At 43.6% G+C, this 26,738-nt stretch overlaps 1 protein-coding gene across 2 annotated transcripts in view; it reads right to left on the reverse strand.

Moving 5' to 3' along the window:
- Positions 1–26,738, reverse strand: part of VIPR1 (vasoactive intestinal peptide receptor 1) — a 409,687-nt gene that overhangs the window by 12,385 nt on the left and 370,564 nt on the right. For both annotated transcript variants that reach the window (XM_073629489.1, XM_073629491.1), the window contains one exon: positions 22,442–22,533. In XM_073629489.1, coding sequence (XP_073485590.1) covers positions 22,442–22,533 — 92 coding nt within the window. The remainder of the gene's footprint in view (positions 1–22,441; positions 22,534–26,738) is intronic.

Raw genomic sequence — 26,738 nt, forward strand, 5'->3', positions numbered from 1 at the left:
AAACTCAATTGTCCTGCACAGAGCCCTGACCTCAACCCTACTACAAATCCTTTGGGAAGTAATGGAATGCGAATTGGGAGTCAAGTTTTCTCATCCAAACTCAGTACTTGACCTCAATCCTACTGAGCATCTTTGGGGTGTAATAGAATGCCAGTTGTTTGCCAGATCTTCTCATCCAACATCAATACCTAACCCCAACCCTACTGAACACCTGTAGTGTGCAATAAAATACCAACTGGGACCAAATCTTCTCATTCAACATCAGCACTTGATCTAACAATGTAGATCTAATCAGCAGTCAACAAAAAAGCAACAGTAACTTAAATCCTTAATTTCCTGATGTTGTTGGGGGTCATTTACACTTGAAGTTGGGGGTTGGTGAACATAGCTGGTTAAATGGTGGTGTGACAATTAAAGAGTTAAAACAAGAAGGTGAGGAGGTAACAGATCACCTCTTCATTGCCTGTCAAATGCCTTAGGGCAAGTTTACACTTGAGGTTGGGGGCTCATTTTTAGCCCCAACTAGCCCCCCCCCCCCCCACCCAACCATTCCCCTTGAGCTGCAAAGGAAGCTGGGCGGGGTTGTACACACGCCTGATGAAAGGGTCTTGCGTGAGAACACTCTGCTGTCATGTGATCTCTTTGAGGACCGGTTCCAACCGGGAATGACACAGGAATGCGCTGCATGTTCCTATGAGCTTGACATGTAGTTCTGCGATTTGCAGAATTTAAAATTGCACCGCCCCAAAAGTGATGCATGCACTACTTTTGCAAACTCACTGCAACCGCATCGCATGGTACTTTGGTGGTTCACCTGTGTGGGCGAACTGCATTTGGGGTGCCATTAAATTAATATCGACATCCACTGCAGATCGCAGCTGCAACACATTTTTAACACTCTGCGGGAAACGCACAGGGAACGTGGGTTTCCCACTGCGCATTCTGGTGCAAAGTGGCCCTCAAAGATTTTGGTACAAGCAACGTGGGAGGAAAGGGCGGGGGGGGGGGTGGTGGTAATTAAGTGAACTCTTTGGCTGGGTAAGAGGAAGAAATGTCATCAGCACACCAAGGATCTTCATTCACATGGTCCACATACGGCAACGTTTCAGAGCCAAGTAAGGCCACTTCATCAGGCAAGTGACGATGAAGGGGCCCGGAACCGTTGCCGTAGGTGGACTATGTAAATGAAGCTTTGGACCCATTTGAGGAATCCTTGGTGTGTGTGGGGAATATTGCGTTTGGACTTTGCCCGGGTAAAACACACGTTGTCTTTAAATTTGATTGCTTTCCTGATGCTGAAGGAGCAGATCTATGGTTGGATACAAAGAATTATTGCCGATGATGTTACTTAGTCCTCTGAGATGCGTAATCCAATCTACTTAATTAACACAGAGAAAGGCTGATTTTCTTTTATTACAACTGTAGCCAAAAACATTAAGGAGCAGCAGAGCAATTAATTACATCCTTCGACTTCATCTGAATCCAGACATGGAATTGAATTGCACAGATCGCACTCCTATAATTATTGATAAAGGAATCACGAAACTGTCAAAAAATAGATACTTGTCTAATATTACCTCCTATGTTACCCGCTTCGTGGTTGGAGGTATTTCATCAAAGTTTGGAGCAGGCCTTGTCTTTGCTACCCAAACCAACCTTTCCAGTTGTTTTTTTTTGTTTGTTTGTTTTTTTTTTTTAGTTTAACATTAAAATAATTTGTGGTGCTAGTGGACCAACATCAGCTATAGGGGTTGACTTACTAAACCTGGAGAGTGCAAAATCTGGTGCAGCTGTGCATGGTAGCCAATCAGCTTCTAACATCAGCATGTTCAATTAAGCTTTGACCAAACAACCTGGAAGTTGATTGGCTAGTTTTCTCGATTCTTCAGCCAGGACCAGCACATCCTGGATAGACTAAAGCCTCGTACACACGATCGGATTGTTGGCCAACAAAACCGTGGACTTTTGTCCGAAGGGCGTTGGCCCAAACTTGTCTTGCATACACACGGCCACACAATTGTTGGCCAACAAATACGAACGTAGTGACGTACTACCTTGTTTTTCAGCTCTTTAGCGCCACGCTTTGGGCTCCTTCTGCTAATTTCGTGTTAGTAGAAGTTTGGCTTCGCGCTTTTCTTTTCGCGTTTTTCATTTAGCGCTTTTCAGTTCGTTTCTGAACGGCCGTTCATCAACCAGACATGTTGCGGAATCGGAGGAGATAACGTGTTATTTATTATTGGCCGTGGAGTTATTGCTTTGACATTATTATTTTAGTTGAATAATGATTTGATTTGGTATATTTTCTAGATTTTTGGATTCATAGAATGCGCTTTTTGGTTAAGTTCTATTGGCAGATAGCATGTCTAATTTTTTTTTTAATGCATAATAAAAAAATTGTGGAGAATAATACTTGGCGATGTGTTTTACTTCAAATGACAGTTTGGGAGTTGGCAGTTATATTTAAAAAAATACAATGTAAAATTGACAAGGGTCACCAACATAGTTGTATCTTTGATCTTAAAATCTACGGGATAATGGTGTTGTGGTAACTTACCCAAAAAAAAAAAAAAAGAAAAAAGCATAATAATATTATTCTTGATATCACTGGAAAAAAAAAGCCTTTGAAAATTTGTTTGCAATAACTCCATCAGTATCTCCAGCAAAGCAGCTTCATTATTATCCCATTAAAGAAGAAGAGAATTGTGCGCTGCATTTGGAGATTTCATAATTTGCTGCGTCACGAATGTTAATTCTCCATTACGAACGCTAGTTTACAAGACCGACCGCTTCCGGCTCGTCCTTGCTTCCGAGCATGCGTGTTTGTACTTTGGAATTTTGTGTGACGGACTTGTGTACACACGCTCGGAAAATCCGAAAACAGACATTTGTCCGCGGAAAATTAGAAAACATGCTAAGCAACATTTGTTAGCGGAAAGTCCGACAACAATTGTCCGATAGAGCGTACACACAGTCAGTTTTACCGACAACAGCCTGACATCGAACATTTCCCGTCGGACAGTCCGATTGTGTGTACGAGGCTTTACAGTAACTGTGGTTTTAAACAGTTGTATTCAAATTTTTTAAATCTAACCATTTGTATATGGGAATGAAAGATTTGTTTATTTTTTTTAAGCCTTTTTGGTATGTGTATTTATTAGACTCTACAAGGTACATGTAAAGTCCCACCCGTCCCACATTCGATAACTGGAAGTTGATTGGTTTCTATGCAGAGCTGCACCAGATTTTGCACTCCAGTTTTCGTAAATCAACCCCCATGGTTTTTAAGTATTTATTACTTCTCCCAGAGACCACAGTACTCCCCCTGACAATGCTTTCATCGGCTTTCCTCTTCAGAAGGACGGAGCCATCTTTTGTTCAGGCATCATCCAGGGTCGCCACCTACTTCCTGGACTGAGATGACGACTCCAAATTGACACAATCATGTAAATCTTGGTACAGTTCACAAAATATCTGACTTAGATCCGCTCGCCTCATGAGTTGCTAAAAATTTACAAATGTTGGAGTCTGATCACTGAGGGGGGGGAGAGGAGACTGAGGAAATGCTTCCTCCTCCTTGCAGGAGACTGATGACATCATCTCAGCCTGGACCGGATTATTGACTGGAGTTTAAGGATGGCTATTGAATGATAAAAGGTTGAGATTTTTTTTTTTTTTTTTTTTTGAAAAATGATACTGTTGCTGTATATTGTCAAAGATGTCAGAAATTTCTTCATGCAGACTTGTAAAGTTGCTGACAGGTATATTGCATCGTGTTCTTTTTTCCAGACTGCTGTTGTTCTCTTACCTTTACACCAGAATGCAGATGAGGTTATCTCCTGATTGCGCATTCAGACAGATATATTGAATTTACTGGTTGCACTCCGGTTGCTCATGCTTTGTGCCAATATTAAATGGAAAAGCTAAATTGATTTACTTCCTGCAAAGTGACCTCTGCGGTCCAGATTGTGGTTTCTCTGAGTTAATTGCTTTCTGGTAAATTCATTTTCTCAACATTTTAAGCCACCGAGTGCATTGAGTTCAGTAATCTGTTCAGTTCTTAAAGAGAACCTGTCAAAATCATTTTATGGGAACTGCCACTACAGCCTGAGTGCCCAGGTCATCATCTTCATCCTCACTTCTCTAGTTAATAAATCACTGTTTTAACAAGCAATTACACAGCCAGCAAAATCAGGACTCTTATCCATATGCTTGTCCCAGGTCAGCAACTCAAGTCGTGGTAAGGCATAGATCAGGGGTTTCAAACAAATTTTCATGGCGGGATGCAACAGCAGTATAGTTACCGTCAAAAAGCCGGTTTTATCTGGGGTGCGCATTGTACAGAGTGCAGAGTTCAGGAGTGCATTACATACAGAGTGCAGGGTTCAGGAGTGTACTATGTACAGAGTGCAGGGTTCAGGAGTGCTACGTGCAGAGTTCAGGAGTGCATTACATACAGAGTGCAGAGTTTAGGGATGTGCTATATACAGAGTGCAGGGTTTAGAAGTGTGCTATATACAGAGTGCAAGGTTTAGGGGTGCGCTATGTACAGGGTGCAGGGTTTAGGGGTGCACTACGTACAGGGTGTAGAGTTCAGGAGCACATTACATAGAGAGTGCAGGGTTCAAGAGTGTGCTATGTACAGAGTGCAGCTTTTTGGGGTGTGCTATGTACAGAGTGCAGAGTTCAGGAGTGCATTACATACAGAGTGCAGGGTTCAGGAGTGTGCTATGTACAGAGTGCAGGGTTTAGGGGTGCGCTATGTACAGAGTGCAGATTTCAGGAGTGCATTACATACAGAGTGCAGAGTTCAGGAGTGGATTACATACAGAGTGCAGGGTTTAGAGGTGCCATATATACAGAGTGCAGGGTTCAGGAGTGTGCTATGTACAGAGTGCAGCTTTTTGGGGTGTGCTACGTACAGAGTGCAGAGTTCAGGAGTGCTTTACGCACAGAGTGCAGAGTTCAGGAGTGCTTTACGCAGAGTGCAGAGTTCAGGAGTGTTTTACGTACAGAGTGCAGAGTTCAGGGGTGCGCTATGTACAGAGTGCAGGGTTTAGGGGTGCGCTATGTACAGAGTGCAGGGTTTAGGGGTGCGCTATGTGCAGGGTTTAGGTGTGCGCTATATACAGAGTGCAGGGTTTAGGGGTGCGCTATGTACAGAGTGCAGGGTTTAGGGGTGCGCTATGTACAGAGTGCAGGGTTTAGGGGTGCGCTATGTACAGAGTGCAGGGTTTAGGGGTGCACTATGTACAGAGTGCAGAGTTCAGGAGAGTGCTATGTACAGAGTGCAGGATTTAGGGGTGCGCTACGTACAAAGTGTAGAGTTTAGGGATGCGCTATGCACAGTGTACAACCCCAACTCCAACCCCCCCGAAGCTTCCTCACATCTCTCTCTCCTACCTCCCTGTGTAGGAGGCTCTGCCTCGCCATGCAGGGAGATTGTTTGCTCTCTCAAATTCTGGAGATCTGTTTCCGCTGCACCCTGCCATGAATGGGGGCAGGGATCTGTTCATTCCGGGAGGCACTTAACGCACAGCTGTCCCTTGTAAGTACAGAAGGCTTCTGTGTTTACAAGTGACAGTGGGGAGCGGGAGTGGAGGGTGAGGACCGGAGGTGGTGGAATAGAGTTCTGCCACGTTCCGGTTGCAAAACTGGGTGTGAGGGCCACATGACAAGGCCAGGCGGGCCGGATTCGGCCCATGGGCCTTGTGTTTGTCATATGTGCCATAGATGAACACGATGACCCATGGCCTAAATTTCTATTAGGCCTAGATGAACACCCATATGCTAAATTTTTACTTCTAAAAAATGTCCCAAGTCTGAGTTGAAAAAAAGGGCAAACCAGACTGCAATGCTCATTTGATTCCAGAGCTGTCCTCCCCTGCAATACCTCTTACCACAGGATGTAACATATATCTATACATATTAGCAAATTTGGGTGAGCTTCATGTAACAGGTGACAGATCCTTCAATACAAGATATACACATCAAGCAGGATCCACACTCGCCACTATAATTTACCGAACAGATGAGATATGATACTCAAAATTTTTGGCATCACATCCCATCTGTCTGATTATATGTATACAGTATTTATATATATTAGATCCCGGACGAGCCCCCACTTGTTTACTAAATACTGTGCGGTTGCCATCTGCCTTCATCATAGGATGAATAAAAGATTTTAATTGCCACAAATATTCAATATCACATCCTATCTGTCTGGTTATATACAGTATATGTACTATGCAGCTGCAAACCGGGAAATGTCTCACTGCCTGCGATTAGCCGTGTGCAGTGTTGGCTTCCTGGTGGGATCCGGTACGTGGGAGTTCAGACACGCCCAAGCCTAATACTGAATAACAATTTCTTGTTTTGTTAGTCCTGACTGTCCTGTGCAGTCAGCTGTCCATTCTGGCAGCAGTGAGATGACGGTAGGGGGTGGTGTGAGGTGCGTTTCAGTGCATCACACAGTTCCCTGTTTTTTTTTCTTTATTTGAAGTGCACAAAGTGACACTTCATTGATGTCACTGTGCAGCAGCGTGGTGCATTGTGCTGCTGTGCAGTGCCATGCAATACCTGCCTGTAGTCTGCAATAAAATGCTGCACATCTGCCAGGGACGTATCGTGAATTCAGTGGGCCTGTGTGCAAGATCAAAAGTGGGGCACAGGCATCCAGAAAAGCGTTAAGCGTGTCGTGGCAAAAAGTGGTTGCGGTTTAAATCGTGCTAAATATTGGGCGTGGCTTAAAGGGGGTGTGGTTAGAGTCTGAGATGACTTACATAGTGCAGAATGTGGTCATGTTAAATAAGGAATGTACAGTGCAGAACGAGGGGGAAAAGAGGTGTGCGCATGTTTTTAAAAAAGCAGTACAAAGTGTAATAACAATGTGCAAAAGCTATCGCCACTAAACAGGTTTGAGTTTCCCGTAGTCAAATTCTAAAAAGCAAAGTTGGGGGGGTTGTGGGGTCTGAGGAGGAGAGGGAGGGGGTTTGAAGGACCTGGGGAGTAGAGAGGGGAAGTCTGAGGAGGAGAAGCATCTGGGGGGGGACTAAGGAGCAATGGGGGGATCTTGGGGGTCTGAGGAGGCGAGGGAAGGTCTGGAGGGTCTAAGGAGGAGAAAGGGGGGATCTGAGGGGATCTTAGGAAGGGAGAGGGAAGGTCTAGGGAGTCTGAGGGGGAGAAAGGGAGATTTGAGGAGGTGAAGGGGGTCTGAGGAGAAGAGAAGGGGGTCTGAGGAGAAGAGAGGGGATGTCTAAGGAAAGAGGGGAGGTATCGGGGGTCTGAGGAAGAGAAAGGGAGATCTGGGGGGGTCTTAGGTAGGGAGAGGGCTAGGAAGTCTGAGGGGGAGAAAGGGGGTTCTGAGGAGGATGAGAGGAGGGCCTGAGGAGAGGAGGGTCTGAGGAGGAGAGGGGGGGGTCTGAGGAAGAGAGAGGCGGTCTGAGGAGGATAGAGGGGGTCTGAGGAGGATAGAGGGGGGTCTGAGGAGGAGAGAGGGAGTCTGAGGGGAAGAGAGGGGATGTCTGAGGAGAGAGGGGAGGTCTAGGGGGGGTTTGAGGAGAGAGCGGGGTCTGAGAAGAGAGGGGGATCTGAGGGGAAGAGAGGGGATGTCTGAGGAGAGAGGGGAGGTCTAGGGGGTCTGAGGAAGAGAGAAGGGTGGTCTGGGGGGGTCTGAGGAGGAGAGAGGGAGGTCTGAGGAGAAAAGAGGGTATGTCTGAGGAGAAAGTGGAGGTCTAGGGGGTCTGAGGAAGAGAGAAGGGTGGTCTGGGGGGGTCTGAGGAGGAGAGAGGGGGGTCTGAGGAGAAGAGAGGGGGGTCTGAGGGGAAGAGAGGGGATTTCTGAGGAGAGAGGGGAGGTCTAGGGGGGTCTGAGAAAGAGAGAAGGGAGGTCTGGGGGGGGGGGTCTGAGGAGGAGGAGAGGAGGGCCTGAGGAGAGGAGGGTTTGAGGAGAGAGGGGGGTCTGAGGGGAAGAGAGGGGATGTCTGAGGAGAGAGGGGATGTCTGAGGAAGAGAGAAGGGGGGTCGGGGGGTTCTGAGGTGGAGAGAGGGTAGGGTTTTTTTGGGCTCAGGAAAGTGGCTGTGGTTTCTTTTTGTAATCCATGTGGGCAGTGTGTGTAAGGATTCAGTGGGCCCCCCTTACTTCTGGGCCCTGCACACATGAATGATATGCCACTGATGTCTGTATTTTATCACAGCTCCTCTGCACCTCCAGGATTCATTGCAATGTGAACAGGACACATAGAAAACAATTACTTTCTGTTTTTCCTAGTGGTGGTCCACATTCATCCAGTACGGTAAAATGCAGGGCCTTATTGTTTTTTCATTTCCATTTTAATAGCAATCAGGAAGCTCTGGCACTGTCCTATATTATTATTTACGTTTTTTTCCAAAGAGTCAGCTTCAAAGTGTACAGTGTTTGTAGCCAAAAGATGAAGGGTACTGATTTCTGTACCTAGGAAGTCACATGGGAGCCAATGAATAAGCATGCAATTCCTTTTCTGCAACAGGATGTGTGTGATGCTTCCAACACGATTACTTAGCTAGGTCTACTGTATATTATTTATACAATAAAGAAAATCTATAAAAGAAAACTCTTTCTACCAACACCCTCTAAGCCTCTATATGTTATCTGTAAATTATTCGCTTGACCAATCAATGTAAATAAATTTTTTTTTTAAAAAACTTTCAGAGGCAGCACTACCAAATCATCAAGGTGCAAAACATATGCAAAATAATAATAAAAAAAAATAATATAAAACAAAGTGACAAATAAAAAAGCTACATTAATAATGAATTGATACAATAAATCTTGTGACACGTTTGTGTGTTATAAACCATATAATTCATGTGATGTATCAAATAAAGTTCATTCAATAAACTGATCAGTTTTTCGAAAAGAACTTTATTGAATAAACTTTATTTGATACATCACATGAATTATATGGTATATTGGTTTATAACACAAATACGTTTTTTATGTATCAACTGATTATCAATTTAACTTCTTTATTTGTCATTTTGTTTTATTTATTGATTTGCATAGGTTTTGCACTTTATCATTTGGTAGCGCTGCAATTAGTATTTGTTTTATTTTATTGGGAAGTAATTTTGGAAGTATATTGCAGCTGCTGTGCAATTTGGAAGTTTTTTTTATTTTTAAAGCGTGGAGTAAGGGAGATAATATTGTTTTTTTTTTTTTTTCTAATCAATGCATACAGATTGAATCACAAGCCGAGCATAAAAAAAAAAAAAGTACCACCTGCAGAATCATTTTTGATCAAGACGCGTGGATTGGATGGTCCGGGAATTTATTGATTGTATGCTGTATCTGAGAACAGATCATAGTGGCCAAGCGATTATGCAAATCATTGCTTTGAAGATCAATTGAAAGCGATATTGGTATTAGCGTGTTAAGTCGTTGTTTAATCTGCTTATATTTTGCCTTTCTTGGTTTCTTGCACTGTATGGGCTGATATGGCTGGACAGGTACAGAAAAAGACTTTGCATTCTGTGAGGGTCGGACAGGTTACATGACGTGAGAGTGGATGGACATGTCTGAGATACGACCTTACTCTCTATATCTGCTCATTACATCAGAAGTGTCATGTCCACCCTGGGATTATGTTCGCTGTAACACTACAGAGATTCCTGATCTCCGTCTCCTTCCCCTGATGTGTTCGCTGACATCGCTCTCCTGCTGAGAAGACGTGATGAATGAAAGTTCACCTCTCTTCTTCCTCTAACATATTCTTAATTAAAGTTGAGTAATGTCTTGTGCATCACAGGCAGCACAGCGACGCAAATGTCAGTCGTTAAAGGCCATGCACAGTTCCCAAGCTGGCACCGATTCTGATCCTTCTATATGTAAATTCTTCCCATTGGTTGTCTTAGGTTCAGTATGTTGCTCAGGACTCAGAGCAACGTCTTTGTTTTAGATCCGTATTGTTAAGCAGTTCCTCTACATTGGTGGTCAGTAGAAAAGGGCATCTTTAGATTGGTGGTCAGTGGGAAAAGGACCACCTTACACTGGTGATCAAGTGATCAAGGAAGAAGAGGCCCATTGCGATGGCGGTCACTGGTCATCAGTAGAGATGGGCATCTTTAGATTGGTGGCCAGTGGGGGAAGGACCACCTTGCATTGGTGATCAAGGAAGAAGAGGCCCATTGCGATGGTGGTCATTGGTCATCAGTAGAGATGGGCACCTTTACATTGGTGGCCAGCAGGGGAAGGACCACCTTACATTGGTGATTATTGGGAGACTGCCCCCTTTACACTGGTGATCAAAAAAAAAAAAGAGGCTCATTGCACTGGTGGTCCACCACTAAACATTGGACCATCTGGACCACCTTACATTGATGTTTATTGGGAGACTGATTCCCTTACACTGGTGATCAGGGAAGAAGGGCCTATTGCACTGGTGGTCAGTGGGAAGAATGCTCTTTACATTGGTGGTCAGTAGAGAAGGGCACCTTTAGATTGGTGGTCAGAGAGAAAAGAACCACCTTACATAGGCGATTATTGGGAGGCTGACCTCTTACATTGGTGATCAGAGAAGACGAGGCCAGTTGCACTGGTGGTCAGAGGGAAGAATGCCCCTTACATTGGTGGTCAGTAGAAAAGGGTAGCTTTAGATTGGTGGTCAGTGGGAAAAGACCACCTTACACTGGTGATCATGTAAGACGAGGCCCATTGCAATGGTGGTCATTGGGAATAATGCCCCTTTCTAATGCTGTCACAATAATGCTCCTAACATTGGTCATCCATAGAGAAGGGCACCTTTAGATTGGTGGCCAGTGGGAGACTGCCCCCCTTACACTGGTGATCAGGAAAGAAGAGGCCCATTGCACTGGTGGTCAGTGGAAAAAAAGCTCTTCACATTGGTGGTCAGTAGAAAAGGGCACCTTTAGATTGGTGGTCAGTGGAAGAAGGACCACCGTACATTGGCGATTATTGGGAGATTGATTCCCTTACACTGGTGATTCTGGAAGAAGAGGCCCATTGCACTGGTGGTTAGTGGAAGGAATACCCCTTACACTGGTGGTCAGTGGGAAGAATGTCCCTTACATTGGTGGTCAGCAGAAAAGGGCATTTATAGTTTGGTGGTCGGTGGGAAAAGGACCACCTTACACTGGTGATCAAGGAAAAAGAGGCCCATTGCATTGGCGGTCAATGGGAATAATGCCCCTCCCACTGGTGGTCACTGGGAAGAATGCTCCTTATATTGGTCGTCAGTAGACAAGGCCACCTTTAAATTGGTGGCCAGTGGCCACAATCTAATATGTTTTCTCAATAAAAGGGTTTTCCAATAAAATAAAGCATGGAGACATGGGTGGATGGGGAAGTTTGATTTGTATTATATAAGTGAACAAAACAGTATTTTCAATTTGTGGTGCTCAGATACACTGCAGTTCCGCTTTAAAAAGGCCTTTCTCAATCTTTTTACGTCAGAGGAACACTTGAAATCATTGTTAGGTCCCGAGAAACCCCACTAAAACCAATTCATTGGGAGTCAATGAGAAAAACACCCATTACATTGGTGGTAAGAATTCCACCATTACAGACATCTTACATTACAGGGCCTTTAAAAAGTATTCATACCCCTTGGACGTTTTCCACATTTTGTCATGTTACAACCAAAAACGTAAATGTATTTTATTGGGATTTTATGTGATAGACCAACACAAAGTGGCACATAATTGTGAAGTGGAAGGAAAATGATAAATAGTTTTCAATTTTTTTTACAAATAAATATTTGAAAAAGTGTGGTGTGCATTTGCATTAAGCCCCCTTTTCTCTGATACCCCTAACTAAAATATAGTGGAACCAATTGCCTTCAGAAGTCACTTCATTAGTGAATAGAGTCCACCTGTGTGTAATTTAATCTCAGTATAAATACAGCTGTTCTGTGAAGCCCTCAGAGGTTTCTTAGAGAACCTTAGTGCACAAACAGCATCATGAAGGCCAAGGAACACACCAGACAGGTCAGGGATAAAGTTGTGGAGAAGTTTAAAACAGAGTTCGGCTATAAAAAAAATATCCCAAGCTTTGAACATCTCACGGAGCTCTGTTCAATCCATCATCCGAAAATAAAAAGAATATGGCACAACTACAAACCTACCAAGACATGGCCGTCCACCTAAACTGACCGGCCAGGCAAGGAGAGCATTCATCAGAGAAGAGCCAAGAGGCCCATGGTAACTCTGGAGGAGCTGCAGAGATCCACAGCTCAGGTGGGAGAATCTGTCCACAGGACAACTATTAGTCGTGTTCTCCACAAATCTGCCCTCTATGGAAGAGTGGCAAGAAGAAAGACATTGTCGAAAGAAAGACATAAGAAGTCCCGTTTGCAGTTTGCGAGAAGCCATGTGGGGGACACAGCAAACATGTGGAAGAAGGTGCTCTGGTCAGATGAGACCAAAATTGAACTTTTTGGCCTAAAAGCAAAACGCTATGTGTGGCTGAAAACTAACACTGCACATCACCCTGAACACACCATCCCCACCATGAAACATGGTGGTGGCAGCATCAATGTTGTGGGGATGCTTTTCTTCAGCAGGGACAGGGAAGCAGATCAGAGTTGATGGGAAGATAGATGGAGCCAAATACAGGACAATCTTAGAAGAAAACCTGTTAGAGTCTACAAAAGACTTTAGACTGAGGTAGAGGTTCACCTTTCAGCAGGACAACCACCCTAAACATACAGCCAAAGCTACAATGGAATGGTTTAGATCAAAGCATATTAATGTGTTAGAATGGCCCAGTCAAAGTCCAGACCTAAATCCAATTGAGAATCTGTGGCAAGACTTGAAAATTGCTGTTCACAGACGCTCTCCATCCAATCTGACAGAGCTTGAGATATTTTCCAAAGAAGAATGGGCAAAAATGTCCCTCTCTAGATGTGCAAAGCTGGTAGAGACATCCCCAAAAAGACTTGCAGCTGTAATTGCAGTGAAAGGCGGTTCTACAAAGTATTGACTCCGGGGGGCTGAATACAAATGTCCCTCCACACTTTTCACATTTATTTGTAAAAAATGTTGAAAACCATTTATCATTTTCCTTCCACTTCACAATTATGTGCCACTTTGTGTTGGTCTATCACATAAAATCCCAATAAAATACATTTACGTTTATGGTTGTAACATGACAAAATGTGGAAAATTTCAAGGGGTGTGAATACTTTTTCAAGACACTGTATCATAGGTGTACTTGTACTTGCTCTGTCAAGTGTTGTTGACCCCAAAATGATGAAGGCACCATGAAATAGGAGATGATTTAGCCATGGTTTAGGGAACCCCTACTAACATCTAGAGGGACCCCTGGATTCCAGGGTACCCTGGTTGAGAATGGCTGCTTTAACCACTTGTCTATCAAGGTACATTTATAAACAGCATGGTAGATAAGTGGCTAAATCAACTCGTGAGCTTGGTACTGGCTTTAAAAGTTAGCAAAGGGCACCTCTACCCTGGCAGCGCCAAGGTGGTTCCCAGGCTCTCCTGTCACTCTGGGGAGCTTGGGACCATGGGAAGCTGCCCCTACAGTGAGAGTAGGAGGAACTCGGAGAACATCCGATCCCTCCCTGCCGCTAATCACCCCAGATGCCCAGATGTCCAAAAGCATTGGAGGGCAGGGGATACATTAAGGGGTCCAATAGACCCCCAATGTCTCCATAAAGAGTACCTGTCACCTGCCCATGTTATCACATAAGGGCTTGATAGCCCCCTTGTGATAGCAATAATGTAAAATATATATATATAAAGTGTAAAAGAAGATTTTTATAAAATAAATGAACATAATTTAATTTTTTTTTAAAGCACCCCCGTCACCCCCCCCCCCCCCATATAAAAAGTGCAGCGTAGGACAAATATCAGTTTTGCCACACATGATGTGATGTATCGTTGTGAACGTCAGAGTGAGAGCAAGAATTCTAAGGTCGTTATTTATGAATAACTCTAAACTGATAAGCTTTTAAACCGTCCCCTATGAAAAATTTTGGGTAGCATTTTTTTTATATATTTTTTTTGCAATTCCATGGATGTGCTCAATTTTAAGACTTGACATGTTTGGTGCGACATTAAAAATTGCAACCACCACCATTTTATTATCCAGGGTCTCTGCTTTCATAAAATATATTCTTAATTTCTAGCAAAAAGATGCAAATTTTAACATGTGTGCAAAATTTTAACATTGCCCTGGTAAACACATGGTTAAAATATCATACAATTGTTCGGATGGGCCACACGGGGCAAACTGTATGCTGACCAGCAGCTTAGTTACTTTATTGTTTTAACATATATATTATTCTCAGCCTCTGTAATCTCACACATGACTGCATTTATATCCACAGATCCATAATTGCATCACACCGCAACTGGCTAAGCGTTCTCCTAGAACTTCCTATGCAAGCAAATGGACTTTTAAATCCTTTGTTTGACACCTATATCATTTTCATTTATATAGGCAGCTTTTAGTGGTGTTGAGCAGACAAGGTAGCTCTAATTTCAGCAAAGTGCAAGAAAATCAGGTTGGCAGTTATAGGAAAGACTGTGCCAGAGCTGCCTGCATTCTTTTTTCTTTTTTTGGAGTGATGTGCTGATGGGCCTTTAAGAATGTCCAATATGGACATCTGGTAGAATATTAAAAAAAAAAAAATTCCCGTAACTTTCGGAGTATTCAGTTGAGGTATATTTATTGTAGCTCCCTATTGTGAAAATTTGTAATTTTTCAAGCTAAAAATTCAAAAAGAGACAACTAGGGGTACTATGACCTATTATTACCTAATATGGGGTTCTCTGCTTAAATTCTACTAAGCTTTATTGGTGGTAGCAGATGGGTGAAGGAGTATGTGAGGAAAATGTCCTAAATAATTATATGGGGTAAGGGATAATACAAAGTGGATATGGGGTGAGTTTGGGCACCCTGATGTTTAGGCAGGGTTGCCATTACATTTAATTTGCCAAGTGATAGTTGCCTTGGACAATTGTTAGGAGGTCAATTGATTTCGCCCTAATTTTGGAATTGTTTCACTTCTCTCTTCTGTCGCTAGGTGGCCAGGTATCTGGTGACACTAGATAAGACAAGGGCATTGCAAGGACAGATTAGGAATCGGTGGGGTGTCTCAGTCAATTGGCAAGGATTTTCTTGGGTCCCTTGGCCTGCTGGGAAAATTTAATTGAGTGGAGTCAGGTGATCGGGGTTCTGTGTCACCTGGACGTCTGTCTGGGTGGACGTGTGTTGTATTGCCCCGGGCTGCTAGGCCAGAAACCTAAGGCCTATCCCGGGGGCTGTCTGAGGGTCTATCCGAGGGTCTATCCAGAAGCAGGAAAGCAGCGTAGGGTTGGACTATGGGCTTGTAGTCCAACCAGAAGTAACCGTTCTGGCGGCCGGGGAACATCGGGGGGCCGGGGGTGTCATTCGGCGTGGTGCAGGCAGTGGCTCCAGGCTGGCAGGTGCGGGGTCCGGGCAGAGGCTCCAGGCTAGCGGGTGTGGGGTCTGGCCAGCGCCACCAGGCTAGCGGGTGCAGGGTCCGGGCAGCAGCTCCAGGCTAGCGGGTGCGGGCAGTGGCTCCAGGCTAGCGGGTGCGGGTCCGCGGGCAGCGGCTCCAGGCTAGCGGGTGCAGGCAGCGGCTCCAGGCTAGCGGGTGCGGGCAGTGGCTCCAGGCTAGCGGGTGCGGGGTCCGCAGGCAGTGGCTCCAGGCTGAAAGGTGCGTGGTCTGTGGGCAGCAGCTCCAGGCTAGCGGGTGCGGGTTCCAGGCAACGGCTCCAGGCTGGCAGGCTTCCTCTCTGGCTCCAGCGGCTTCCTCCCTGGCTCCAAGTCAGGAGTCCAATAGGATCGCCTGACATTTTGACCAATCGGGAAACACGTCTCACACCTGCTTCCTGATTGGCTAGGAGAAGATTTAGTGTGAAAATAGCAAAAATTAATTCACTATCGTCACACGCTATCTGTGCCCCGAGCCCACCCTTTTTTGAAGCCTATTAGAACTTCTGGCACTAATCATGTGCTTCAAACCCCGCCCCCCAATTCTCACCATAGGAATTCATGCACCCGGTGTCCTGAAAGGGGCCGGGCGCATGGATAGGGAGGGCAGCGGCGGTGTTAGGGGGGGGTGGCGCCTGTAACGCACTGCTATCTTTACTTCACTCCCTCTATATCTTTCTCTTTATCTTACTCTCTCTATCCTTTTCTCACACGCTCTCTCTTTATCTCACTCTCTATCTCTTCTACCTCTTTCTCTCTCCCTTTTTCTTTCTGTCTTTTATACAAAATTTTTTTAGAAGAGAAAACTTTCAGGAGGACCCAATATTTACTGTAGCTCCCTATAATCTCCCAGGTTAAAGGTTCAAAAGAGAGACGACTCAAAGTTTTATATTGCTCTGATGATGTTGTTAAGACAGCCGTTAAGGTCCCTTTATGACCGAAATACAGGGGCAATGACAGACTGCTTTGAGAATTCCTGTTAATAAAGGGATGGACGGGTGGGAATCGCCGGCGTAATTGGAAGAGAACGTACAATATGCTGCGTGGAATTCCCGCGGTGATTTTGTGGTTTTTGTGCTTCTGCAGGAAACAAAGAGTCCTGGCCATGAATGGGACTTGGACACAGTGCATAAACTCATTTTGGACGGCTTCCTAGCCAAGTATACTCTTCTCTTAATAACAAACATTCCGGTTACATCTTTGGGGACCAAATTTAAAGGAAATCTTCGATAAAGCCTCCTCTGCTGTTTACTTTTTTCCTATGCAAAACAAACAATAATCACTGGGGTCTACATGCAAGAACAGTTCTGGGAACGGGGTGCCAAATCTTTACACAAGCAAGAGATATAAAAAAAAAAAAAAAGGCAAAGGACGCCAAGTTCAGTCTAAAGATTGCACCCTTAACCCCTTCCCGCCCAGCCCTGGCATCCCTTATAAAAAGGTCTTTACGCCCAGGGGGCAGGAAGAACTTTCCGATCACGTGACCACCATGATTGAATTTTTATTGATGGCACCCCTTGCCCCGCCCCCCTCCTTTCTTGCAACCTTTCGGGGACACGTCACATATTCCAGGAGGCTACGGGACCATTCACAAAGTGATGTGCGAGCTTGTGCATGCACAGTGGGCAGCTGGCTGTGGTTCCTCAAGAAGCAACAGCTGGCTTCTGTATAAAAGATGGCGGTGCCAGTGACCCAAAGCTGTAAGAAGAACCAGCTGCAGGAAGACAGCACTGGACCCCATGTACTGGTAAGAACCTTATTTTACAATATTTCTGGCTGCTGAGTTTTAAAAAGGAAGTTTCTCTTTAAAGTGGTTGTAAACCCTTACAGACCACTTTGGCCTACAGGTAGGCCTAGATTAAGGCTTACCTGTAGGTCCAAGAAATATCTCCTAAACCTACACGGTTTAGGAGATATTTCCAAAAAGACGGGCACCGCTGTCTACGGCGCTTGCGGCGTAGACATTGGCGCGCAGGCGCACTGAGCGTGCAGCTGCTAACGGCGATATTCTGTTAGTGGCGGCTCCCTGCGCATGCACGGGAGTGACGTCATTGCGGCTCCGGCCAATCACAGCGCCGGAGCCACGATAGAAGAAAGAAGATGGACGCTCCGTACCAGAGGGGACAGCGGTGACAATGCAGGCTCCTGTGTCAGGTAAGTGACACATAATGGGCTACTATGCGATGCATAGTAGCCCATTGTGCTTTACCATTGCAGGGAAACAAAGAGGAAGTAAACCCATCAGGGTTTACTTCCTCTTTAACATGTACGTAAACCCAAAATCTATTTCTTAGCATGTCTGGCATTATGTGATCCTGTTTAGCAATTTTTTAGTTGTAAGACGATTGCAACATTTCTTACCTAGGGATCCTGCCAGTAACAGCACTTCCTGTTGTTGCAGGCTGACAGCGCTGAGCCACTGCGTCATAATTAGCAACAAAGTTATAATCCTGTCACACAAGACCCTACAGTTGGCCACTGGCCACCCTATCAGATAGGTAACCAACCAACCAGTCTTAATCCCCTTCTAGCCAGCGGGAGCCAGTCTTTTAAGGGGTTCCTTATTGCTAGGTGGCAAGGGTGGGCTTTTTTTAAACTGTGATTGGTTGTCACAGTAATCATATGATCGGGAGCCCATCTCCGGCTCCCAATCGTAAACAGTAGCCTGGCAGATGTTGGTGACAGTGACTTGAAGGCATCAGAAAAAAATGTGATTAGGGAGGCCATACTTTACTTCCAAGGAGTCAATAGTACGCAGTTTGCTTTTTTTTTAAATTATTAGGTGAAGTAAGGGCTCATGTGCACTCAGGGCCGATGCTACCACTAGGCAAACTAGGCAGCCGCCTAGGGCGCACTGCTGCCTAGGGCGCCCAATCACTGGTGTTCCTACTCTCTTCTCTCTGCACCAAGCAACTAAGTCTCAGCAGGCAGCCGCCACTCCGTTCGCACATAATGTCAGAGGAGCAGCGAAGGACTGTGTCTGTGTCCCGACTCCCGAATGAATGGGAGCAAGCAAACATTTATTGATGGGCACTGGTAGGCTGCATTTGATGGGCACTGGTGAGGCTGCATTGATGGGCGCTGCTGAGGCTGCATTGATGGGTGCTGGTGAGGCTGCTTTTTTTGGGCGCTGGTGATGCTGCATTGATGGACGCTGGTGAGGCTGCCTTTGATGAGCGTCGGCGAGGCTGCATTTGATGGGTGCTGGTGGGCTGCATTTGATGGGCGCTGGTGAGGCTGCATTGATGGGCGCTGGTGAGGCTGCATTGATGGGCGCTGGTGAGGCTGCATCGATGGGCACTGCTAGGCTGCACTGATGGGCGCTGGTGATGCTGCATTGATGGGCGCCAGTGAGGCTGCATTTGATGGGTACCAGTGAGGCTGCATTTGATGGGCACCGGTGAGACTGCATTTGATGGGCACCGGTGAGGCTGCATTTGATGGGCACCGGTGAGGCTGCATTTGATGGGCACCGGTGAGGCTGCATTTGATGGGCACCGGTGAGGCTGCATTTGATGGGCACTTCATTAAGAAGGTGGGGTATACATGGGCAGGGCAAAGGGGGTGGAGTCAGGGGTGGAGCAAGAGGGGGTGGCAAAATGAGGTTTAGCCTAGGGTGTCAAAAATCCTTGTATCAGCCCTGTGTACACTACAGCTTCTAAACTTGCATTTTTTTTGCCAAAGCTCCTAAACTCAACTCTATAAAAGCCACACATTAGGTACACATAGGCTTTTACAAGAGTTTAGAAGCTGCTGCAGTTAGGGGAAGTTCAACCTTCCTTAACTTCCCTCTCCTGAATGCAGAAGATGTTTAGGATATGAACGTTTTGACCGCCATTTTGCGTTTTCCCGCGGCCAGGGTCAGCCTTGTCTGTGTGTACATGTAGCCTAAGGGAGCTGAATAAAGATTTTAATTGCCTCCAGAGGTCTGACATGTCCTCTGCACAGTATTCCAATCAACAATGTTACTCAAGAGTGTGAATGTTCTTAGCTGGAGCATCATGCAGGGAGGTTCAATGGACCACTGGACCTGAATCTCTAGCATCTGGATCTCTAGCAAGAGATCCATACGCACCAGAAGTCTTCTATAACCAAAAAAAAGGCCTTTAGAATCTTCATTCATCTAGCACCCTGACTTTACCATATAATATAAAAAAAACTTTAACCAATTGGGCTTTCACCTCTACAAATTGACTTTTCATTATTTTTGTTGTCAATTTTCCCATCAGATTTCAATTACATTCAGCTATTCTTTCACCTGGGTTTTTGTTGCCTTGTTTTAGGCGACCAAACAATTGAAACCACAGTGGAAATCTATTAAACCCATCATGGTGCCATTATTTTGCTGAATTTAGTGCTGATTTTTAAAGATGTGGTCACTGAAAGCTGGGAGAAGACGCCCAGTAGGTGGTAGATTGGCCTGGTTGGAGGCTGATGGAGAGATCCAAAATTGCTAACAAAACTGCCATTTGTATTGCCAACATTATTCTACCTGACCTTCACTATATACTCTAATGACCTAATATTAGCCTTAAACTTCATTCAAATGTATACTGTCACAGCACAAAATAATATACAATATTATAATACAATTACAACAATCGTATAATCCTAAGTCTTTCTTTCTTTAGTTTTCATTCATCCTCTCACTTTTTCACCCAAATATTCTTTCTTTCCAGTTACAGCCTAAAACAGAACATAGAAGAAGGGAAGGGTGTATAGGAAGAAGACCCCCCGCTTATTCCGTACAGGATTATTAGGAACACACAGCTGGCAAATGAGGCGAGCAGCCATTAGGCAAACCCTCTGACCCCCCAGTCGGAGATAGCACCAAACTTCACAGAAGCTCTGCCATTGTATCTGAGTGGAGATGTGTTTTATACTGACAGCCCCCCTGAAATCCTGCAAGTCCAAACTCTGAACAATATGCATCTCATTAACTGTAACAAGAGTTAATGAGAATAAAGTTGACAAGTATCCGCTGGTACGAGACTCCGGGAAAGTACAAAGGGCCCTGTGCTTGGTTTGGTTCCCAATCTGCCGGCACGAAATGGCACTGGAATTATGCCCATAGGGGAAGCTTATGCTCCAATAAACAAAACTCTCTTCTGGGGCCTTTATACGGCCGCACGGGATGACACATAAAATAGACCTATTTTGTCTTTATTAACAAGCAGATTCCTTAAGCAAGTGCCAACGGTGAGCTTGGAAATTGCAGAGATTTAGAAGACAGGCAGCCAAAAATAGTTCTGCTGATACTTAAAGGACACGTCCTTTGAGACAGCAGTTGTAAATGAATGTGCAGAATTGTACATTTTCCACTCCCGCTGTGTTATACTGCTACGTAGCTTGCAGACTTAATGCGACCACCCAGTCTTCTACCCAATATTCTACCCAATATTTCGATTACTGGTGAACTTTATGATCATAGCTATACCATTTTATCTTCTTCTTTTAAGCCAGGGATCTCCAAACTAAAGCCAAAACCAAACCAAACTAAAGCCCTCCAGCTGTTGCAGAACTACATGTCCCACGAGGCAAAACTGGAGGGCCATAGTTTGGAGACCCCTGATTTAGGCCCTAAAAAGTACATTATATAGCCAAAACTATGTGGACACCCCTCCAAATGGTGGAGTTTAGGTGTTTCCAGTGAAAGAAACTTTTGGTGCTACAGCAGGGGTTTTTCAAGTATGGTCTGTAGTCCAAATGTGGCCCGCTCCAAGCTTTCATCTGGCCAGTAGCTAGGGTCAGTGGTGTATTCTCAATGTGGGCCCACTGTGCTGGCACACAAGTCTCAGTGCAGGACAGCAAAGGTCCACTAGCAACCAATCACATGACTGCCCCAGCACCTCCAGGAGGATGAAAATTCCTACGAACAGACCTGCTTCACCTTCTGCCCTGCTGCAACAGCTGCAATGCAAGGGCTCTAGTGAAGACCCTGATGTAAGGAGGGACTCGGATGTAAGGGTCTGATATAAGGGGCCCCTGGGATGTAGACTTTTTTTTTTTCATTTATAAAATATATGACGTGGCCCTCGTACTGAAAAGTTTGGAGACACTTGTGCAACTACAGCACACAAAGACATTGTAGACAACTGTGCTTTTCCAACCTTTCACATTTTGGTGAAGAGTCTTTTCTGTTCCAGCATGACTGTCCCCCTGTGTACAAAGCCAGCTCAATCAATACATTGTTTGACCAGTATGGTGTGGAGGAAGTCAAGAGTCCTGACCTCAACCTTACTGAACACCTTTGGGATGAATTGGAATGCAGATTGTAAGCCAGGTCTTCTCATCCATCATCGGTGCCTGACCTCATAAATGGTGGCCAGCTCCATAAAGAAATGGCTTGACCAGTTTGGTGTAGAGGAACTCGAGTGAGTGGCCTTCAAAGAGCCCTGACCTCAACCCTACTGGACACCTTTTGGATGTATTGGAAGGCTTATTGGGAGCCAGGTCTTCCATCCAATATTAGTACCTGACCTGACAAATGCTCTTTTGGCTGAATAGGCAAACATTCCCAAAGTCACACTCCAAAATCTTGTGGAAAGCCTTCCCAGAAGAGTCTATATGAACTCTATATTAAAGTCCATGATCCAGATAGAGGCATTTTCTGTGCGAGGTAATAATTACCTGAAAATAGTACACTAAAGCATGCTACACTATACATAAAAATATGAAAATATGTGTAAAGAGAGGTCCATTGTAAGACATGATACCATTTGGAACTTTTCATTCTCTTGTTTGCCATCCTAACACAAATTTCCACAATACTGTACATTCCGTAGAAAATTAAATAGTTTCTTGGAGATGGTATATGGATGATATAAAATATGGAGCAAATGTTCATGCAGACTTGTGAGTGTACATTCATGAACTATTTTCAACTTGCAATTTCAAAGTGTTAAATGAAATTAAAAAAATACTTCTGCTTAAAAAATGTACATCACCTAAAATTGATACTTACGTATATTGACTGTTTTCGTTCCTCCCAACATCTGGTGAATGTAGCTTCTGGACTAAAATCCTGATGATACAGATGAAAAGTATAAAATTTACCTAAAAAGACAAAAAACAAAAAAACATTACTCTGAAACAAAATAACATTTGGAATTGACAGGGCAAGAGTAGCTTTAAAAAACATTGAAGAAATAAAAAAAAAATCAAACCAATTTTCATTACTGCCTGCCTTGTAGTTGCATTCGGATAGCGGCGGAATTAAGTCACGTATAGCGAGACAGGATAGCAGCCATCTCGGGCCTGACATCAGCCTGCTTGGGACTTTGTGTCATATATCGCAAGTATGATGATGTCAAGCCCAAAGGATACAGCTATGCGAGGCGAAGCGGAGCCGGACCGGGAACAGATGACATGGCGGCTAAAAATTGTTAATTAGGAGTTACCACGACTGTGCAGCTTCAGGCAACCACACAATACACAAAAAAACACATATAATAAATAACATACAGCAATAGTAAAATACACTTTACGAAATGAAAGAGTTTTTCAAAAAAATATCTGGAAATAGAAATTATTGAACGTTCAGTGGATTACTTAGTTTACCTAATTTTTGATTTAGAAAATCTATTTTCCGTGACTAACTCCATGGCAGCATACGAATGGGCAAACTCCAACTTCGCTCTTACCCCACAGGACCCCACTTCCATAAATTTTGTGGCTCAGCCGTGGCTGAACCAGTTTACGTGTGAAGCTAGCATCCTTATCGTGTTGATTTTGGTGTTAAAGTTTGGTAGCTATAGCTGTAGATGAAACCTTACTTGTTTTCTATCCTACCCTTGTTTGGGGCTAGCTATTTCCCATTCATATGATGCCATGGAGCTAATGATGCAAAACGTAAAATTGTTCTTAAATACTTACCAAAATGTTCCTTTTCTGATTTACTCCATGGCAGCATAGAGTCCCTTCCAGTTGTGGAGTAGGCTAGTTACCTAACACGTGGACTGGATCGGCCTTAACATTTATGGATGTGAGGTCCTATGATTGAAACCTTACTTGTTCTGCATTCCACTCTTGTATGCGGCTAACTATTTCCCAATTCATACAGTATACAGCAATGGAGTTAAAAAGGGAAAACTGAAAATTGTTCTCAATTACTTACTAAAATGTTCTTTTCCTGATTAACCCCATGGTAGCATAGAGTCCCTTCCAGTTGTTGAGTAGGCTATTTATGGAACACGTGGATTGGATTAGCCTTAAAATTTATTGAAGTGGGGTCCTATGTGATTGAAACCTTACTTGTTCTGCATCCCACCCCTGCTTGGGGCTAGCTATTTCCCATTCATATGCTGCCATGGAGTTAATGAGGGAAAGCTGAAAATTCTTATCAAATGTTTAGCATAATTTTCCTTTCCTGATAAACTCCATGGTAGCATAGGGTCCCTTCCAGTTGTTACTAGTTACTATTTAGGCTAGTTACGTAACATGCGTACTGGATCAGCCTCAAAACCTATGTGATTGAAGCCTTACTTGTTGAGCAACCCACCATTGTTTGTGGCTAGCTATTTCCTATTTGTATGCTGCCATGGAGTTAATGAGGGAAAATGAAATAATTATTGTAATTTTTTTTCTCTTTCTTGATTAACTTCATGGCAGCATGGGATCCATCCCAGTTGTTGAGTTAGTTAGTTACAGAACATGTGGACTGGATCACCCTCAAAATGTATTGAAGTGGGGTCCTATGTGATTGAAACCTTACTTGTTTTGAATTGCAACCCTTGTATGGGGTCAGCTATGTCCCAATTGTATGCTGCCATGGAGTTAATGAGGGAAAACTGAACATTGTTCTCAAATATATACCAAAATATTCCTTTTCTGATTTACTCCATGGCAGCATAGGGTCCCTTCCAGTTGTTGAGTAGGCTAGTTACATAACATGTGGAATGGATCAGCCTCAAAATTTATGGATGTGAGGTCCTATGTGATTGAAACCTTACTTGTTATGCATCCCACCCTTGCTTGGGGATAGCTATTTCCCATTTGTATGCTGCCATGGAGTTAATGAGGGAAAATGGAAAATTTTTATCAAATACGTATTGTAATTTTTTCTTTCTTGATTAACTCCATAGCAGCATGGGATTCTTCCAAGTTGTTGAGTTGGCAAGTTACGGAACACGTGGACTGGATCAGCCTCAAAATGTATTGAAGTGGGGTCCTATGTGTTTGAAACCTTACTTGTTCTGCATCCCAGTCTTGTATGCAGCTAACTATTTCCCATTCGTATTCTGCCATGGAGTTAATGAGGGAAAACTGAAAATTGTTCTCAAATACTTACCAAAATTTTTCCTTTCTTAATTAACGCCATGGTAGCATAGGATCCCTTCCAGTTGTTGAGCAAGCTAGTTATGGAACACATGGACTGGATCAGACTAAAAGTTTATGGGAGTGGGGTCCAAGGGGTAGGAACGAGGGCAGAGTCTACCCAGAGTTACGGAACGTGTGGACTGGATCAGCCTCAAAATGTATTGAAGTGGGGTCCTAGGTGTTTGAAACCTTACTTGTTCTGCATCCCACTCTTGTATGCGGCTAACTATTTCCCATTCGTATTCTGCCATGGAGTTAATGAGGGAAAACTGAAAATTGTTCTCAAATACTTACCAAAATTTTTCCTTTCTTAATTAACGCCATGGTAGCATAGGATCCTTTCCAGTTGTTGAGCAGGCTAGGTACGGAACACATGGACTGGATCAGACTCAACGTTTATGGGAGTGGGGTTCAAGGAGTAGAAGCGAGGGCAGAGTCTACCCATTCATATACTGCCATGCCCGTTAATCAGGAAAGGAAAATTACGGTAAGCATTTGATAACATAACAAATTTCTGTTTTCGTTAAAAAGTATATTTTTTACAAATTTCTTTATTTGGATAGGATGAGGAACCATTAGCATCTCTTCCAAGTTTTTTTTATAGGGGTGTCCCTACACAGGCATTTTTTTAATGAACTCTGCAGTTTTAAAAAAAAAAGACTGAAACAACTTTTTTTTATTAACCTTAACTGGTAAAGCTTGTATACGATTTTAGGGATTGGGTTTACATTAATTCAACATTTCTGATAACAATTTACATTAATTAGTACATTTTGCAGAACAATAAAAAAAATATAACAATATAAATATTTAATACAGCCCGCGCTTCACACAACATGAAGAAGACAATTTGGCTCAAAAATATTTCTAGACAGTACATTTAGAGCAGCAGGAAATGGGAAACTGGTGTCTAATTTTGATCAAACTTGTTAGATAAACCTTTTGGTTTATTACACCAATGTTACCATTAACAACCTAACAGAAAGAAAACATTGTGTGCTCATCTCTACTTAGATTTTTTTTTTTTTAAATCCATTGATGTGTTTTATCCTCAGAACTGATGGCATAATTATATCAATAAGTAGGTAAGACCCTCACCATGCCAACATCCAAAATATATATTCAAGGATTGACCAAGTCAAAAAATGAACAGACTTTGTGGGCTTATAATGAGAGAGAGAATCAGTAAAAAAGTATAAATTTTATTACAACTAAATAAACAGGAAACAACAAACATATGTGTTATAGCACCTTAATCTATAAACGCATATGTTTGTTGTTTCCTGTTTATTTAGTGGTATCTACTATAGACCACATGATATATGTGTATCCCACTACTTTAGACACACATATGCAATCTCGTGTTTTCGGCTGTTTGTCAGTTTGGTCAAGTTCTCTCACAACTTGAGCCACAAGTTTACCAGGCAAGCTTACACGCTGTTATGTTTATATGTAATTAGTCCCAGTGTATATATGTACTCCTCCTGGAGAAATGTTGTAACAAATATTAATTCATACTTATATACAGTGGGGACGGAAAGTATTCAGACCCCTTTAAATTTTTCACTCTTTGTTATATTGCAGCCATTTGCTAAAATCATTTAAGTTCATTTTTTTTCCTCATTAATCTACACACAGCACCCCATATTGACAGAAAAACACAGAATTGTTGACATTTTTGCAGATTTATTAAAAAAGAAAAACTGAAATATCACATGGTCCTAAGTATTCAGACCCTTTGCTCAGTATTTAGTAGAAGCCCCTTTTGATCTAATACAGCCATGAGTCTTTTTGAGAAAGATGCAACAAGTTTTTTACACCTGGATTTGGGGATCCTCTGCCATTCCTCCTTGCAGATCCTCTCTAGTTCTGTCAGGTTGGATGGTAAACGTTGGTGGACGGCCATTTTTAGGGTCTCTCCAGAGATGCTCAATTGGGTTTAA

Source organism: Aquarana catesbeiana, linkage group LG05 (genome assembly GCF_042186555.1).
Source record: "Aquarana catesbeiana isolate 2022-GZ linkage group LG05, ASM4218655v1, whole genome shotgun sequence".
NCBI classification, from domain to species: domain Eukaryota; kingdom Metazoa; phylum Chordata; class Amphibia; order Anura; family Ranidae; genus Aquarana; species Aquarana catesbeiana.